The following is an 18,180-nucleotide window of genomic DNA, read 5'->3' on the forward strand; positions in this document are numbered from 1 at the left end:
TTGACTTCCTTGTGCACCTCATTGCTCTCCCCAGAGGGTTTTGGATCAGCTCTCTGCTGCAAAGGCAGGGACAGAGTCCCTTCAGATCACAGCATCTCTTCAGCCATTTGAATCAAAAAGCAATGAAAAAAAGTGTCACTTGGATTTGAAATGAGATTTTTTTTTTTTTTGCACGGTTGGCTTTTTCCACTCTGTTCTCAGCAAGACAATTTAAGCTCCTGCCTGCACAGAGGTCTGGGGGCTGAACTCCTGACCAAGCTGACCAAACAGGTATTCCATGCCTTTTAGTTCAATTATTGGCTAGGCCATGGTGGCAAACTCTTCTAGAAGCTGGGCTTTGAGATTAATTGCTCTTCTAGCCTCCCTTTCTACCCATCTGGCAGCAACTTGAAGCCTACAAGAGCCAGATTTGCAGTCGTGCACTCTCTCATCCCACCACCTGCTTGCACTCCCTGACCTTCTGACAGGTTTGCAGATGTTCCTGGAAAGAGGTGCCAGATTGATTCCTGAGGGATTGTTCTTGCAGTAAACTCTGATCCAGGCCCCCAGGAGAAACAAAAATCTTCACAGGGAGGATGGGAGAAGCTCAGGTGGTTTAGGCCTAAGCAAAGGAAACCTTTGAAAGGAAACATTTTCAAAGATTACTTAAAATGGTGGATTTGCAGAAAATCTTATCACCACTAAAAACACACTCAGAGGAAATAGTCACTCTCCTGAGTGGTATTACAGAGCAAACACTGTAAGTTAAACCTCTGAGTTGAGTGTGTCCTGTATTACATGACAAAGAATGACTGAAAGCAAGTCAGAGGGCCTTGAAAAACTTAATGGACCTTAAGAAGAGCATATGGTGTTCTGTTACTGGATAAACACCAGTTGTCCTTTTGGGCAGAGCATCATCAAGAATTATACCTGATCCTTCAGGTATACACAAGCAATAGCCCATGCTTGGGAAGTGAGAGGCTTCCAGATTTGTGGAGTTTGTCCAGTACTTTTAGCAGTACAAAGTGAAAAAGATAAATTTGGCACTTACTGGAGTCTAAGTTTATATCCATTTTAAGGACCATGGTCCATAGCACCAGTAATGGAAGGGGAGGTGACTACCCACACTGATTGCAGTTATCCCTAATTTAGGACTGCAAATCCATGTCTCTTTTTGTAGAATAATGCATGTGTTTTATCTCATTAAACCCTGTCACTGTCATGCCCATAAAATGGTTGTAATAACTCCCTCATAATGAATGCCCTTTGAGCCAGTTTGATGGTATGAGTGCTTGGAACCACACCTGCAGCCACTGCATGCCAGCGAGCTATGGACCAGGTATGTTCTACTATTCCTGCTTCACTGTTGTATAGACTTGTCAGGGCTTAATCCCTGATAAGAAAGCTGTGTAAACTCCAGAAGAGGGGCTTGCTGAGGCACAGCACCTCTACAGAGACCGAGCTGTGTGCCAGGATGTTTGCACCAAGCAGCGCAGCCGCAGCCCCGGGCGCTCCTCTGCCCCTGCCCGCACAGCACAGCCGTGGGCAGGAAATGTGCCACCACCCCTTCCTCCCACAGGGAGCAGATGCAGCAGCTCGAGGTGCCTGACACAAAAAGAAATAAAGGCTCAGATACACACTGTCTTGAGGAAATAAAATCAGACATGGTGCAGCTGGTTACTGGCTGTTATTTGGTAAGCCTTAGCTGCAGTTTCTGGCCTCTAACCCTGTAGATGTATAGACACGCTTCATGCTTTGTGAGTCATCCAAACAACATTGCTGTTATCACATTATAATGATGTTGGGCTGGTCCTGTGAGATGATATTATTATCCAGTATTGAGAGCTAAGTTTCAGATGAAAAAGCAGCTCAATACTCCCCAGTGTTACCCATAACAGTAATTAGTCAGTACTTGCACTTATTAGTCTTGAGGGAAGGTGAAATCATGTTCACATTTGGGGCAGAGCATGTACTTCCACCAAGGCCAGTACAACTTGTATCACTACTTGAGTCTAGTTCTATGAAATTCTTATCTCAGAATTCCTTTTAAACCTAAAGAATGTCCCTTCATCAGTGCTTACACTTTTGCTAAGCAGAAAACAAAGTGTTTTTATGATTACAAAACTATAAAATGAACACAAATGGCATGATGAGCTAGTATGTTATTTAGATAACACCTCTGACTCTACGAATCTTGTCTGTCAGAAAGCTCTATGGTTTCCCCATGGAAAAAGACTGCTATCCTATGAATTCCCACAAAAATGGAGTGTCTAGGAAGTAAGTAGACTTATGGACACAGGCACTGAACTTTTCTTACACCACAGCTCTTTATCTGAGCGCATGTGGCATGAGGTGACATTGGCAATGGGATAACTCACGGAACTACAGCCTTCACTGTGCTGCTCTGCTGTTTTTTTCTCGAGTCACTCCTGCTTGCATTTCTTTTTCCCTGAAAAATGTAAAAGAATTCATAGATCAAAAAAACAGGAGCTGACACAAAGACAGAAGTACTGGATCTAAGAAATGATTGATTTCAGGAATTGGGTTGAGGACTCTTTACTTGGTGGGAAGTAAGAATTTCAGAGTCTGCAACCATACCTCTTTTAAGATATGAACTTCTCAAACTTGACACACTTCTTAATATTAGAGTTGGCCAGTCTTTAGTCAGAAGAAGTCCATTTATATCTGCATCTTAGAGATGGGAAATAGATTTAGTCATTCAGATGGGACTTTATCTCAATGTCAGCAGCAAATCAAAGCATTGCTGGTGTTATGAAGCACTGTGCTGCTAGAACCAGCTTTGTCATTGAAATACCGCCCATTAGTACTCCTGTGCCTTGGCAGATGAATTATGAACTGATGGAATTTGAATAACTGTCTGGCCCTTCTGCAAGAAAAGGTAATATTGCTCCTGCTTAGTATCGCCTTAGGGCTTTTGTGCCAAAACATCACAGCAGAATTCAGTGTTGACTGGTAACTAAGAGTGAATTTAAAGTGCTGTCACAGCCATCCTGCCCAGCTTCCAGGCCTAGGTGCTCAAAGCATGTAAGAAGCAATCCACAAGAGATGGCACAGAGCTGAAGGATGGAGACTTCTTTAAATCCCTGTTTGTTTAGGACAGGAGGCAAAATGTGTTTGTAGAGAGGCTGCTGCAGGTGTAGAAGGCTCTGCTCCAGCAAGCATTCTGAAAGATCAATTACCTACACCAAAGCTGTTCTGCTGCCTTTGCTATCTGCTTGCTTATTACACACAAAGTGAATTAAAAAGAGCAGGGTTCTGTGTTCAATACCCTCTTCAAGTGAGCAATTTAACCCTTACAACCAGACATCCTTAAGCCGATCAGATGATGGGACAACATGAAATGCTTTTGACTCTAAAAGGACACTTGGCTAATAATACTGTGCTCAATTGAGAAAACAAGTGAACTCATGTAAATATGGTGCTATAAATGATGTAGGTTGCATTTCTTTTTGAGTTATTGGGAATTAATGATTGATAGGTAAAACATCTGATATTGTTACTGAATTTATCATAATAAATGTTACTCTGCAATATTTTGCTCCTGCCTGTGAAGAATTAAAATGCAAACACGTGATGCTAGGAGCATGTTATGACAGTGATATTATAAATGTTTGTACAGTTGGCACCAATATTTGATGCCACTTGTAAAAACAGCACCTTAATATAATACATTATTACCATACCTTACTGTAACTGGTGATGTGCCTTTATCCACTGGTACAGAACACATACATTACTAATTATTCACCCTTTTCCACCCTCTTCCCATGGATGGGCTTGCAAAGGCAGTATTAAAAATAGACACAGGGATAACACTCATGTGATAAACTATACAGTCGTGGTTGAAGTGTATAGATGTGTTAATTTCTCATTTACCAAAAACATCACTTATTTTCATGGATCCTTTTCAGCAGATGCTTTTTCTTCTCATCATCTACCAGATGCAATAGACAAATATTTCTCTTCGCTCTCAAAAAAGACTCACAAGGCCCCATAACTGATATGATGTGATCTTGAATTTAGACTGTCTTCCGTTCGATCAGTATCATGTTTTCTGAAGTGTGTTACCTTGTAATCCTGTAGAGATGGGAAATGTATTTTATTATAAAGAAATCTTCCATCTATTGAATCAAAAGTAATACTTGCAGAATAACGCAAACACAGATTCAATTAGGTTGGAGAAGACCTCCAAGACTGAGACCAACTTTCACTAATCCCAACCTTGTCAACCAGACCGTGGCACTGAGTGCCACATCCGGTCTACTTGTTTGTACTGTTTTACTCAATCCCTCCGTGGGTGGTGAATCCACCACCTCCCTGGGCAGCCCATTCCAATGTTTAACAACTCTTTCTGTGAAGGAATTCCTTCTGATGTCCAGCCTAAACCTTCCCTGGCACAGCTTGAGGCCATTTCCTCTCATCTTGTCACACCTGGCACAATCTGCTTTCTGGGAGCTGTAGAGAGTGATAAGGTCACCCCTGAGCCTCCTCCTCTCCAGCCTCTCCATTAAGACATGGACTAGGAAACTTTGAAGACTTGATCCATTGAAATGACGACATCCTTCAGCACAGAAAACCTGTTAATCATGCTGTTAATGCCAGACTATGTGCGCTCTGAATCCCAAAGCATATGAATAAAACTAAGCCCCATAACTTTGTGGCTGTCAGGTTCAATATAAACTCAGGGGATGTTAAAATAGAAACCCCAGCAATCATTGTAAAATGGTTCTTCCTGCGTTCCTGCGCGTGTGGCGCATACGAGATCATGTGGGAGGCGATCTGACGGCGCCCATTGAGAACAACCTGCACGGTGCTATCCATTACGGTCTCGCTCCTCCTCATTACCGCAGCCAGCCTCGAACCGGCGCTGCCCTCCTGGCAGCTCTCCCGCTGTGGAGCGCTGTTCTCTGTGCCAGGCAGGGCCAGTTCTCGCTGTCTCTGCATTCCCCGGCCTGTGCCACGGCGGGCCGCCGGACGGGAGGGACGGAAGGAGAGAAGGGAGGCTGGAGGGACGGGAGGCCGGAGGGGCGAGGGGCCGGAGCCCCTCAGCCTGGCACGCCCGGCCCGGGCGGAGCCTCAGGGCCGCTCCCGCCCCGCCCCCAGCGCCGGCGGCCCTCGCGCGGCCGGATTGGCGGGGAGCGCTGCCAATCACGCCGCGGGGCGGGGCGCGCGGCGGCCCCTTGGCGCTGAGGGGGCGCGCGGCTCTGGCCTCTGCCCGGGCCGATCCTGCCCCGGCGGCGCCTTTGCCGGCGGCCGCCCCGCTCCTTGTCGCTCTGTCCTGCCTCCCGCCGCGAGCAGCCGGGGCCTCCTCCATGCGGGAGAAGAGGAGGAGGAGGAGGAGGTGGGAGCTGCTCGGCCGTCCCCGGCGCCCGGCAAGTCGGAGCCGACCCGCCGCCGCGCCGCTCCTGCCGCATCTCCCCGCGGCGCGGAGCCGGCCCTGAGCTCTGCTCGCCGCGCCGGCCCCGGACCCCTCCTCATAGTCTTGCCCCCACCCTCCTCCTAGTCTTCCCAGACCCCTCCTCCTAGTCTTTCTCCTTTTTGTTTGTTGTTGTTGTTTTTTTTTTTTTTTCCCTTTTTAATTCTCCCCCTCCCCCTCTGGTTCTCACCCTGGCTGCGAGCAAAGCGTCTTCATGAGCGCAGAGGATGTCCGGAAAGCACTACAAGGGGCCTGAAGTCAGTTGTTGCATCAAATATTTCATCTTCGGCTTCAATGTCATTTTCTGGGTAAGTGGGGCCGGTTTCGTGTCTTCCTCTCCTTCCTCCTCATCCCCGGCTGCCGCCGCTGCGGGCTGGGCACGGCCAGGAGCGGCAGGGACGAGTGACAGCCCGGCCTGATGGCATTTTAGATGGGGCAAGGCTGCGGGGCCAGGGCTGCCGCCGCCTCCGACCCGACCGCCCCGGTCAGCCCTTCATTCCCCGGGCAAGTTGTGGTGCTGCATTCCTCCACCTCCCCAGGGTGCCGGTTCTCTTCCCTTCCGGCCCTCCTAATTGCTTTTGTTGTTAGTACGAAGCGGATTTCGTGCCTTCTTCCCACCTCGCCGTCTTTTCCTTTTTTTCGTGTTCCCTCCTTCCTTCCCCCACCTCTGCTTTGTGGTGGGAGAGGAAGGGAGCAACCAGGCACCCAGGCCTGGAGAACGAATTGATCTGCATGCTTTCACGCTGCCATCCCTGTTCGATGCAAATAATAGAAAGAATCACAGCTCAGGTTTTCTGCACAGTGCTGTTTAATGATTTCACAATGCTGAAGTTGTGTATGGTACAGGTTTATTATGATTAGCCGTTACCACATAGTAGTAGCAGCAATAATAGGATGGAGGAAGGGGAAAAGGATATTTCCACTAATACCTAAAGTGCAAGCCCCTAGGAGGCCTGTTTGGGCATTTGTTGGGATTCCTGGCTGCGCTGCTTGATCTGCCTGCACAGTATCTTGTTGCACCATTGCCCACCGGCTGTGGAGTAGGCAGAACTGTACAGTGAAATGTAACCTGCCTGTATCAGTACTTCCAGCATCTTCTCAGTGTGTTGGATTTGAAAGCGAAGCGGCTGTTTTTGGGTGCTCATGCCAAATTTAATAACTGGGGGGGAGGTGAGCATTCTCACACAGGTGTGAGTGGTGAGGTCTTCTCACTGCATGGAACGTTAAAGTCAGGTGAAGGCTCTTGCATGTACAGTTCCCATTTTTATATGAGGTATTCCACAGAGCAATGAGAAACATGCACAAATCCAGCCTGACAGATTCACAGAACATACTGAGTTGGAAGGACCCATCAGGATCATTGAGTCCAGTTCTGGATCAAACCTAGATATGCTTTTGGATGTGTGTTTGAGGGCCTTTGGAAGCAGGTTGAATACATATTTGGTATAGGGGCTTGTTTGGACTAGAGAGGAGAATTGGGGGAAAAAGCCCCAGCACCACTTTGAAGGTTATGGATGAAGGTAGGGAAGAACAGAGGAGAGAAACCTTTTGGGCAGTGCTGGGCTTCTGTTTGTCCCTTTGGGGAGAGCAGAGGTCAGTGATTACATGGATAGCAGGTATCCATAGCTGACCTCAGGTCTGTGTTGCTGGGAAATAAACATATCTGAAGAAGATGTTTTGAAAGTATGGGAGTTTTGGTGAAGTCCACTTTCATGCTGTATTACTTCTCTTTAACAAGAAGGTTTGCAGCCAGAGTGAAGCTGGCTGTGGCTTTATGGCAGTGTTTACTTGGCCCCAGACCGACCCCGGCAGATGAACGGTAGCGAGCTTTGTGGTATTTTTACCCTACAGAGCTGATGTGGTTGTACTCTTGGCTCAGGTTTCGGTGGTTGAGTTTGCCATGGTTCTTTGCCCTTGTCTGTTTCTTTGTTTTGATTCTGCTGGGCATATGTTGCTGTGAGCACGGATATTTTTCAGCAGGGAGCAAGTAATGTGAGGAACACTTGGGTGCTGTGTCCTTGGATTGAGAGAGGGAGATTATGGTGGAATATATAGAAGCATGTTAACTTGCTCTTTCAGACACTGTCAGTGTCTCAGAAGCTGTAAATCCTGGAATTTCCTTCATTGTATTCTCTGAAGGTGAATGTTTGGATGGTGCAAGTGGGGAAGTGGTTATGTTTGAGGCTTTCTGTAACCAGTGATTTTCTTACTCCTGTGTTCCTGAGGCCGATGCAGTGTAGCTTCTGCATGATGGCAAGTGTGCCTGTGTTGTGTACTGAATGGGCCACAGGCTTTCTACTGCTGGAATGCTGATCTGAGAGCCTGAAAAAATAGAATTGCATATCACCCACTCTGCCATTTGCTTGATGTGAGACCCTTGCTTGCAGATTTCCTCTTCTGCAAAACGCTAATTGTCTCATTTGTGTTCCTGGCAAAACTTTTTGAAATTCATGAAGACCAAGCACTTTGAGAGTTTAGTCATTTCTTTAGAATATTGTAATCTCTTTATGAGAGAGCCTGCATTTATTACAACATCTCTCGTGACTTGGAGTGAAAGCATAGCCAGATATTCGTGTTGAATACATGTTAATATTATTTTTACTGAAGTAGTAGCAAACTCCTCAATGACTGGGCCAGAAAAGCTGTAAATGAAAATTGCAAATTCAGTTGACTGTTTACAGAAAGTGCTAATCAAAAATAGCCACTAACTTAGCCATTGTAAATAGACTGAAATGGTGAAGAGATCATCATCCTAACCCCTGACACTTTCCAGCGTCTTGCAAACAGGGAGCACACCTTGTTAGGCCTTCTATCTGAGTGTTCTTATATAGTGGTTTTAACACAACCTTTAAAAATGTTAATGTAAACAAAGAAAATACCTCTTTTCTGCATCATAAAAACAATGGACTAAAAATAAAGAGAACTGAGTTGGAAGAGTAATGATTTTGACAAGAAAATTGTCAGTGCTTTGAATAGCAGAATATTATAGATCTGCTGAAATTATGCAGGGAATGATTGTACTTGCTACTTAAACTGAAGTTATTACAAAGATCTGAGGCTTTAAATACCACAGAATAGGGGCAAAATAAATGGCCAGACCTTTTTGTCTCTTTTCTTTTGTGTTGGTTAGGTATTTAATGCCTTAAAAACCCCATCAGAATTACGAGGATAATGAATATGGAAAAATTGCACTCCAATGCCAACTCCACTCCAAAAGTGTGTAGTTGTGACTAAAGGTGACAGAAGGTAGTTCTCAGACTTGCACCAGCCCAGGTGACATATTCTTGCCTAAATATGTGTTTCATACTGTCGTAAAAGACAATATTATCTGCTGAGTCTATGCATAATTAATGTTCTAGATATATTTGCAGGCTGAATTTCTTGTGGCAGTTCAGTGTTAAAGTTGGTAAATACTCTGGCAATGTTTGTTCAGAGGAGTTTATTTTATGAGACTGCTGTGCTGGTGAGGAAAAGGAAAGCTCATTGGGCAGTCACTGCAGTGAGATTTAGGGACAAAGAGCTGCCAGGCACAGATGCACCCACATCTGAAGCTGGAAGGCGGTGCAGTGTTTCCCTTGCCGTGCTGCCCGTGGAGCTCACACGGTCACATGCACACATATACACACGCACACATATACACACACGTACGCACACGCACGTACACACACACGCACACACGTACGCACACACACGTACGCACATGCACGCATGTACACACACACAGACACACCCAGACGCACACATGCGCACACACACGCGCACACGCACACACACCCAGACACACTCACACACACCAACACCCACATGTGCTCTGGCTCCACTGCCGTGCTAAAGCACCACGTGCTCCATGTGCCACCTTTCCCGGCTGGCAGCTGCTTCCTCATGAGCCCTTCTGCTCTTGCCTCGGTAGAACATAAAGCTGTAGTATGAGGTGACAGAAACCTTTCCTGTCCTCCAAGCAGGCAAACAAACAATGCCTCCTTCCCCCTTCGGCTTCCACTCAGAATGATAACAAAGGTATGGTGCAAAAGGTCAAAGTAGGCCACCCTGCTTCACAAAAGGCAAGAAGTAGTTCCCTCTCTTTCCCCCTTACTTTGGGCAGACAGTTTTAGTCCGACTTTTAGTTCCAAGAGATGTTTTTAGGTGTTCTCTCTGCTTTTTTATGCTTGATGGAAACCATGGGATGTATACTATTGTTAAGGTTTAACTTTCAATCCACACTTGATTCCGCTGACCCTAGTCTAATTGAAAGATGTATAAAAAGCACTGACACCTCAGAAACTTTTACTTTAGCTGGTGATTCACTCAAGTTTGAGCTATGCTGCAATTATGATGCATCAGCATATTACGAATCATAACTTGTGTTTTAATTTGCTTGGCATCTGCTGTATTTGATGGCAGCCATATGGGAATCTAGATAGTCTTCTGAATCACAGAAAGGTAGCAGAAAGAAAATAAGGTTATGTAAGTGTATTACAGGAAAAATATTGGACAAGTGCACTGACCTTTAAAGGACAACCGATAGATTGCTTATTAAATTCTATACATTGTTGGTAGTTTGTTTTTCAGAGGGGGAGAGGATAATTCTCTGATGTCAGCTGGTTTTCAGATATGCACAAGGAAGTTTTGATTTTATAATTTTTCCCTTGCCACAGTGTTTAAAAAAAACTCCAAACAAATCAATGTGAAGCTTGTTCTGTGCAGCTTGGAAATGCATTCTGTAGCATTTGATCTTTAAAAATTTGCATTGGGAAGATGTCCTTGCAGTGGAAGTGGAAGCATTGTGTTCATTTCCCTCCCCTCCCCCTTTTACGATCAAATGACTTTTTTATTTTACATTTCTTCATAGCACAGATGAAGCACAGCTAAACATTCCACCAGTGGTCTTGCCAGAAACAGAATAATTCTTGTTTTGGGCAAATCCTCCACTGGTTTGTAACAGTGAGAGGCGGGGGTGTATATATTGATGAAATAGATGCATTATTGTGAGGTTGGCGTTCTTGAATTCCTCAGTGTCTCTTTCAGCAGATGCAGCCTCAGTCTTTCAAATGCATATAAAAATTTGGTAACTGCTGTCTTTGGGGGACTTGCTTCAGATCTGTAGAGGTCAGTCGTAGAATAAAAATTTTCCTTGCCTTGTGTTCCCTCACAACTTTGTGGTAGGCTGTATCATTGGTAATATAAAAAGAAATAGCTGAGGAACTTGGGAGAAACTATGCCTTTCTCCTAAATACTTGTTTTACCAGAATTGGGTGTTTATAAATGTGCTACTGTTTTAAGTTATTTGATGTTTTTAGTTTCTAAAAGATCGAATAAGCATAACTAGAACTAGAGAAAACCCATTGTGATTGTGTGGCTTCTCCTGTTTGATGTCAATGAGCTTCAAGTGCATATTATTGGAACTATCACATGCAGCTTATATACTTTCCTTCTGAGTAAAAGATGAATTTGGTAAAATATTTGCCAGTCTTTCACCTTGATTGAATTGTCACAGTACATTTTTTCTGGTGGCACATCTATCTCAAAGTATGAAGAGTCAATTTTGAATTTTCAATGTGTCAGTCAGAGAAGAGCTGATCCATGTGAATGGCACCCAGAGCACACCCACAGAATACTTGTGCCAGTGAAACATCTTATGGATATTTGTGTGTGTGAAAAGAAGCTAGCACTGGTCCTAATCCCATTGCCCTTGTTGCATGCGGATGATATTTCCATAATAAAGACAATAAATTAATGTTCTGCAACACTGAATTGGAAGGTGGATGTGCTACCTTGATTCTGATGAGGCAGCCTTTGCACTGTGAACTTTTTGGTGTGTGTATTAGGTATGTACATACTCAGCTGCAGTGTAAGATGCAATAGGTGTGTAGGGAAGGCATGAGCTGTTCTAGGGAAGAAAGGCTTTCCTTTTCCAGATGGGAACCCAGAAGGCATGTTCTTGTAAACAAACAAAAAAGTAACATATAAGGTGCAGTTGATGTAGGATAATTTTCAGATTGAAAATGTTGGGAGAGAATGTTTTTTGAAGGGGGTTGGTGGAGTTCAGGAGTTTGTTTGTTTGTTGTTTTTGTGTGGAAAGTAGTAAGAAGAAAAATGTAAGTAACTTTTCTATCTTCTGCAGTGGACAGGAGTTTGAAAGTATGTATGTAATCTGTTACTTAAGAATGCTTTCTTAAACCTAATTCTATAGATTACAATAATCCTGATGTACTTCTTAGTGAAGTTTAATTTGTTCTTTATTCCTCAGACTCTCTAAGATGCAAGTTAATGATTTGTAGATGATGAGAAACTTGAGCTTACAGTTAGTGAAATATCATTTCCTTTTCTTTTGAGTCCCGTTCCAGAAATAGACATTTTGAAGTCTATGATGAAAAAGAAATATAACCTGATTTTGGCACCAGGGCTGCTACAAGTTATAAATTTGGAGCAAGAAGCTGATGTGTTGTTAAGTGCTCAGGCTGAATACTTCAACAGTTCATATTCCATTAACCAAATGCAATAACCTGTGAAGATTTGCTATGGGTGTTTAGAATATAATGTTTTGCTTTCAGTTAAAACTGGAGGTGAGAGAAAATATTTTGACCCAAAAAATCACTTGACCTAATTCTACCAGTTAGGAAATTCTGGTCTTTAACTGTAGTTCTGTAGGAGAGCCTTGTTTTGCCCAAAGTACGCAGCATGCTTCTCAAATGCATGGCTGGTAGCCTGTCAGCAGGACTGGAATAGTTTTATTGGTGCAGACAGGAGAGCAAGGAGCTGAACAGCTCATGAAGTAACCCAGCTCTGTTAGAGATGACCCAGAAGTCACTGTCAACATCAGCCATAAAAGTATCTTCCAATATGGTACTGTTCTAAACTTTTTCATATCTGACTTCTCCAGTTGCTTGAATTTTATAGGGACTTTATCCTCATGTACAATTTGTCTGTTTCTGATTAAAAATTAGAAAATATTGTTACAATGCAGTAAAGAATTAAAACAAAAAAAAAAGTATCCAATTTTTAATGAATGTACTGAATTGTACTTCATGACAGTTTTAAGGTGCAAAATCCAGCAATGCATTAGGCCTTAAATCAGTAAAGAATGATCAGTTTCTGTTTTGTTGTACTGCCACATGAATTTGGGAAACATCCTATTTTTTTTTTTTTTTTTGATTATGCTGCTGCTCCTGCCTCAATATCCTATCTTGTGATGCAGAGCTCCAAAAAACACTTGCTGGGTGAGACTCCTGAAAGGGTTTACAGTTTTTCACATACTTTGAGTTAGATGCACAGGAGAAATACTGACAAGATGTTGTCAAGAGGTCAGAACAACAAAAAACTTCATTGGCAACTTCAGAGAAATCAGAGAGCTTTGGCAAAATTTTAGAGCAGCATTCACTGAACATTAGACACTTCACAAAGCATTGACTTAGCCCATTCAACTTAGCAATCCCAAGCTCATCTGATTTTAGGTTGCTCAAAACTCTGAGAAGAGAGAGTTGGAAGAAGGAAGAGAGAAAGAAAAGATCTAGAAAAGAACAAGTATGGTTACCTTTCCTAGTTCCAGCTGTGTTCAGCTGAGAGAAATTCCAAGAGGAGATAGGGTCAAGACCTGTGCTTGCCTCATGCTTCAGTTTAGTACCCTTTGGCTTTCCTGGGCCCTTCTCCCAGGTGGGACTTGAGGTCACCTGTCCACCTGTCCCTGTGGGGCTGGGCTGGGGTGTGAGGCCCTGCCTGTGGTGTGGCAGGCAGTGGTGACCGCTGTGTGCCGGGGGTACAGGCCCAGAGGGGCACCTGTGTGTGCAGAGCAGGGCATTGCCTCTCAGAGCAAAGCCTGACCTACCTGTTCTCCTACACACGCACCCAAAATACTTTGGGGCTGCAGTCCTTCCAGTCTCTCACATGTGGTTCTCTGTGAATGCAGATTTTCCCTGATTTCAGCAGTATTTTGTGCAGGTGTAAGGGGTGGTGTGGGTGGATGTCACTGTTGGCACAGGGCTCGGTGTGGCTGCTTCTGTAACATACACAGAGATCTAGAGCACTTCAGCCTTCTCCGTATGCTGGCATTTAAAAATGTCACTGGCACACTGAGCCTTGCAGTCAGGAGTGCTTGATTTGGTATCAAACTCTGACTCACTGTGATCTCACATAACCTCCAGATGGCCTGACTCGCAGAGATGCTAAAAACAGTCAGATCCCACTTCTATGGCTTTATAAACTAAATGAGGCTGTAGCAGTATTTATCTTAATACACATCAGTCTCTACATCAGATCCTTCAGCTAATGTTTCAGCTTTCCAGTCACTTTCCTCTGGACAGCATTTATAATAAGTATTTCATCACACACACAGGATCTTATGAATGAACTGTCAATTTTCCACAGAACTGGGAAAAATCAATATGCCTCTTCAAGGCCTTGAAAATCCCTCTGCTCCTACTGAAGACTCTGTTACATCAAGTCATATTGAAAACCATTTCAAGCAACGTTCCTGATGTGTGGTGACAGAAGAACTTTTTTCCTTTTGCAGCAAAGCAAGGAAATATTATGAAAACACTTTATGTATCTATTCTGTACCTGTTGCCTCCTGGTTTTCCCAACAGCAAAACTTCTTACAGGGAAAAACAACCAAAGAATTATAGGAACTTTTGCTTAAATGGCTTCTCTTTCTCCTCCTCAATAAGCAAGTAACATTATTTCTAAAAGTGTTTAGTTCTTCTTTGTGGTATTGAATTTTAAAAAAGCATTAAAAGAAGACTAGGTATCTTTAGATATGTACAATGTTTTTGGTTCATAGAGGCTTCTGTTTTGCTCACTTGATCAACACGATATTGATGAGTTATAACCTGAGTATGTCTGCTGCCATTACTCTGGTAGGCTGTTCTTAGAGGGCACTGAGTATGAAATAAGTGGTACTGCAAGGATGCTGGCAGGAACTCGGCCTGTGGGGTGTTTCCTGGTGTTTGTGGATTACACTTGATGAGAGTCCCTTGGGTGGATAAAATAACAATTATTTTTGTTGATTTAGGGGCTAATCTTACCTGGCATGGAGCATTAGTTTGTGTCAGGACTTTCTCTGTGTTGGGAGGCAGGTTCTCTCGGTTGAGCTCTGGTGCCCCAAGCAAGGGAGCAGCAGCGCTGTGTGTGGGGTGTCACCCCAAGCAGATCCACCTGGTGCCTGCATTTTGGCCAGGCCTGCACCACAGGTTGTCCCTGTTGGATACCTTTGCTTTGCTTACCCATGTAGGGCATACACTTACCCTTGTGAGGCTGGGTCTGTGTGCTTCTCTCTCACTGAACTGCATCTCTTCTGCTACCTTCTGTTTTCCAGTGTGCTGTGGTTTAAAAATCTTGTGATTTAAAAAGCTTGAAGGGAGTTCCCTCCATGTGCTGTACATGGGTTCTGTGTAGGAGCAGACACACTGAGGAAAAGGGTTCCCAGCTACTGGCAAGGGTTTTGTTGCTTAGTGCTGGGCTTCAATTAACTGTGTCACCTTGTGGAAGATGTCTCTGCAGTGCCGTGTGATTGGAGTGCTTCACACTGGGGCACAGAATTTGGCAGTGGTGACATTTCAAAGCAGTGGGTCCCCACAGGTAACGACAAGGGTTGCCAAGTAACCCCGGGCACCTCTCAGCTCAGAGAAGTGTTGTACTGTGCACAGAGCAAGAGTTTCAGATTTTTTTCATTTTAATTTTTGACATTTAAATCTAAAACCAGAAAGATTCCCTGTTACCTGTAAAATACAGCATTTTGTAGAAATTGTCTTCCTGAATGCCAGTTCACATGGGTATATGTCTAAAGGAATATGTGTGAATTCAGTCAGTCCAACATTAATTAAATCTATAATTAAAATAATTAAAAATGAAGAGGTAAGACTTGTAAAATTAAAATTCCTATTTTCCAAGAAATTATCCAATTAATTTCTTGATGAAAATTCATCCATCTGGCTTGTGAAGACTATAAAAAATTACAGATATAAAATAAATAGGATTGCAATTAAAAATAACGAAGGTCCAGTTTTTAATGAATATTTCTTGATATCACAAGCATTCCCTTGTTTCTTTTTCATTCTGTGGCCATTAAGGGGGCATGTGAACTGCTGCCTAGCTCTATTTCTTTTTTCATCTCTGAATGCCCAGGAGGACGTGTTTCTGTTGCAGGGCCACTTCCCACTTTGGTTGTAGGAACCGTTCAGGGTTGGTTTCCATGTGGGGCCTTGCAGATTGTGGTATCAAAATGAGAGCAGAGGCGGCAGACAGCTGAGGCTGGCACAGGGCTGCAGAGCCCAATGTGTCACTGCAGCTTCAGTGGGCTGGCAGCAGTCAGTTACCAGATCTGGCTGAGAACTTTCCCTTCGGGTCAGTTTCTATTGATTTGCTGCTTGGCTCCAAGGATGAAGTGTGGGAGGATGGTAGGACTGGCTTCTCCTTTCCCTGCATGGATCAAGGCAAAGTGATTGTACAAGCATGGCCTGTTTCACCTCTAAGTAAAGTGGTTTGGAGTCTGGAGTGCGCAGAGACGTAAGACATGGTGCTGGGGCAAGAGTTGCTCACTCCAGTGAGCACTGTCATGCAGATGCTGCCCCTCTGGTGCTCTTTGATCTTCACTGGTTTTGGGAGAGTTGTAGTGGTTATCTGTTTACTCCTGTTACTGTCCAGTGATGTTAGAAAAACAAAAAGCAGTGATTGTCTTCCAAGGTTATTGTAATGCGAACTTCATTTGAACTTAAATGAACAGTTGCATCATTTACCTCTCTGATTTCTGTTCCTTCCCATAAAGGTTATTCCAAACACTGTGCCACTCCCTCTAATAGTGCTAAACCTTTGTTGGAGTGGCCTGCTAGATGGGAAATGACCTCTCTGAGATAGTTTGTCATGATTATCCATTCCCAAGTAGTGTTCCTTTGTTCCTTTCTGGTGGCTTGTTACATACAAAGGGTTTGTATGCATTTAGTGCATTTATTTTACATATATACATATATAACACTATGCATGCATATATATACACACACTCATATAAATACATAATAAATACATACACAAAATAACACAGTACTTAAAAATAATTCTGATTTGCTAGAGCAGAAGTTTATTAATTTATGTACCTAAAAGCAGGACTTGGGGAGGCTGGAAATCCATCTAACTGCTGTTGCATACAGAGGAGGACTTTTGCTTCCTCTGACTGTGTTCTGCTGCTCTGCTCCTGCTGGGAGCTCTGGCATGGTCACAAGGAGTGTTCCCACTTCAGCTCTGTGGGGCTGGGTGTGGTTTGAAAACATTGCTTTCTTTTTGTATTCTTTGTTTTGAAGATAGGCAGAACCACTGCCTGGGTAGTCTGAAGGTTTGTGGTGATATTTGAATCAATGTTTTATTCTGCAGAAACTTTTTTTATGCAGATAAGTGTGCGTTTGACTCGGGAACGTGAGGCCATTACATATTTACATGGTTTATATCCTTCTTGGCTTCTGCTTTCCTACATTTTTCCTAAACCTCTCTCATACCTGTGGGAGAGGAAGCAGCTCCCAAGCGGATGCAGCTAATAACTTTGCATGTTAAAGAAAATCAGTTGAAATCCTGATGAGACTGACACCCAAGGGTTTGTGCCACTGTGGCAGGTGAATGAGTTGTGACTCCTATTTTACCATTTTAGTTGCTTGCTTTGAATACTCTTCTCTGCCCCATAGATTCATGATCCTGTCAGCTGTCCTGCAGTGGGGCTGACCTCTGACAGAGGGAAAAGGGCAGCTGTGAGGTGCAGTAGCTTTTCTTCTTCAACTTTCCTATCCCAGAAATAGGGTTGTGTGTAGGATTTCTAGTGAGCTCTCTATCATGTGGTATTTCATATATTGTTTTGTATGTCATGCCTTTTAAATGACAGTGATGAAGTTCTCCACTTACTTGTGGTTTTTATGTCAATAGCAGCTCACTACTGCCTAGAGAATTTACCATGCTGCTTGTAAATATCCTATTTTTGTTGGTTTTGCCCTCCTTTCAGTTTGTGCTCTACTCCAGCTTGCAGAGGCTGTTCTCTCTGTTCCGTTCTCTGAGGAAGCCCTTTCTCTGGCTCTCTGTGTATCTCTGTATGTTCTTACACCTGGAGTAGGAAGCTCACAGGAGCCACTGTCACGCTGCGAAAGAGGAGAGATAGTTTGTAGACTCTTTTACTGGAGTCCAGTCATATGACTGCAGGAAAGGGGGCAGAAGTAAAACCCCAGCACTGGCTGGTTTTTGTACCATTTTATAAGGTTCTTGTTCCTGTTTGACCTTTGTTCCATAAACATGTGTGCCCCTTTCAGGGTAATGTGCAAGCATCTCCTTGTGAAACAGCAAGCCTCATGTTGGTGCAAGACCTCCCAAACAATGCCTGTGGGAGATAATCCTTCTTTAGTGACTGTGTCAAACTCTAAGTCTGGTGAATATCAGAGCTGTGCACACAGTTCTGCCTCAGATGTGAAGAATTTCACATTTCGTAACAATTCATAAAGAATTGCTGCAGGACTGAGTCACGTAGAATCAAGCGAGGTGGAATGGATGAGGCTCTTTTAGAGACTGACATGATCATAGGGATTTAGGGATGTGCTGTGTCTCCTGTTTGCACCACATGGAAGGCCTGGTGCTGGTGAAGCACAGGGTCTCAATGATGTTTTGAGGCTGAAGTACAGGACTGAAATTTAAATAGGCTGGTCATTGGAGCTGCTGTATGAGTTAGAAACATACTATAAAGTCCTAAGCACTTTATGCTGAGAGTTGGTGGGACTCCTTTTTTGTATCTTTGGTGATGTATCAGA

At 43.8% G+C, this 18,180-nt stretch overlaps 1 protein-coding gene across 1 annotated transcript in view; it reads left to right on the forward strand.

Annotated features, from left to right (window-relative positions):
• The first annotated feature begins 5,153 nt into the window (after positions 1-5,153).
• Positions 5,154-18,180, forward strand: part of TSPAN5 (tetraspanin 5) — an 82,464-nt gene continuing 69,437 nt past the window's right edge. The window contains exon 1 of the mRNA XM_064711040.1: positions 5,154-5,724. Coding sequence (XP_064567110.1) covers positions 5,644-5,724 — 81 coding nt within the window. The 5' untranslated portion in view covers positions 5,154-5,643. The remainder of the gene's footprint in view (positions 5,725-18,180) is intronic.

This window comes from Zonotrichia leucophrys, chromosome 4 (assembly GCF_028769735.1).
Source record: "Zonotrichia leucophrys gambelii isolate GWCS_2022_RI chromosome 4, RI_Zleu_2.0, whole genome shotgun sequence".
NCBI classification, from domain to species: Eukaryota; Metazoa; Chordata; class Aves; order Passeriformes; family Passerellidae; genus Zonotrichia; species Zonotrichia leucophrys.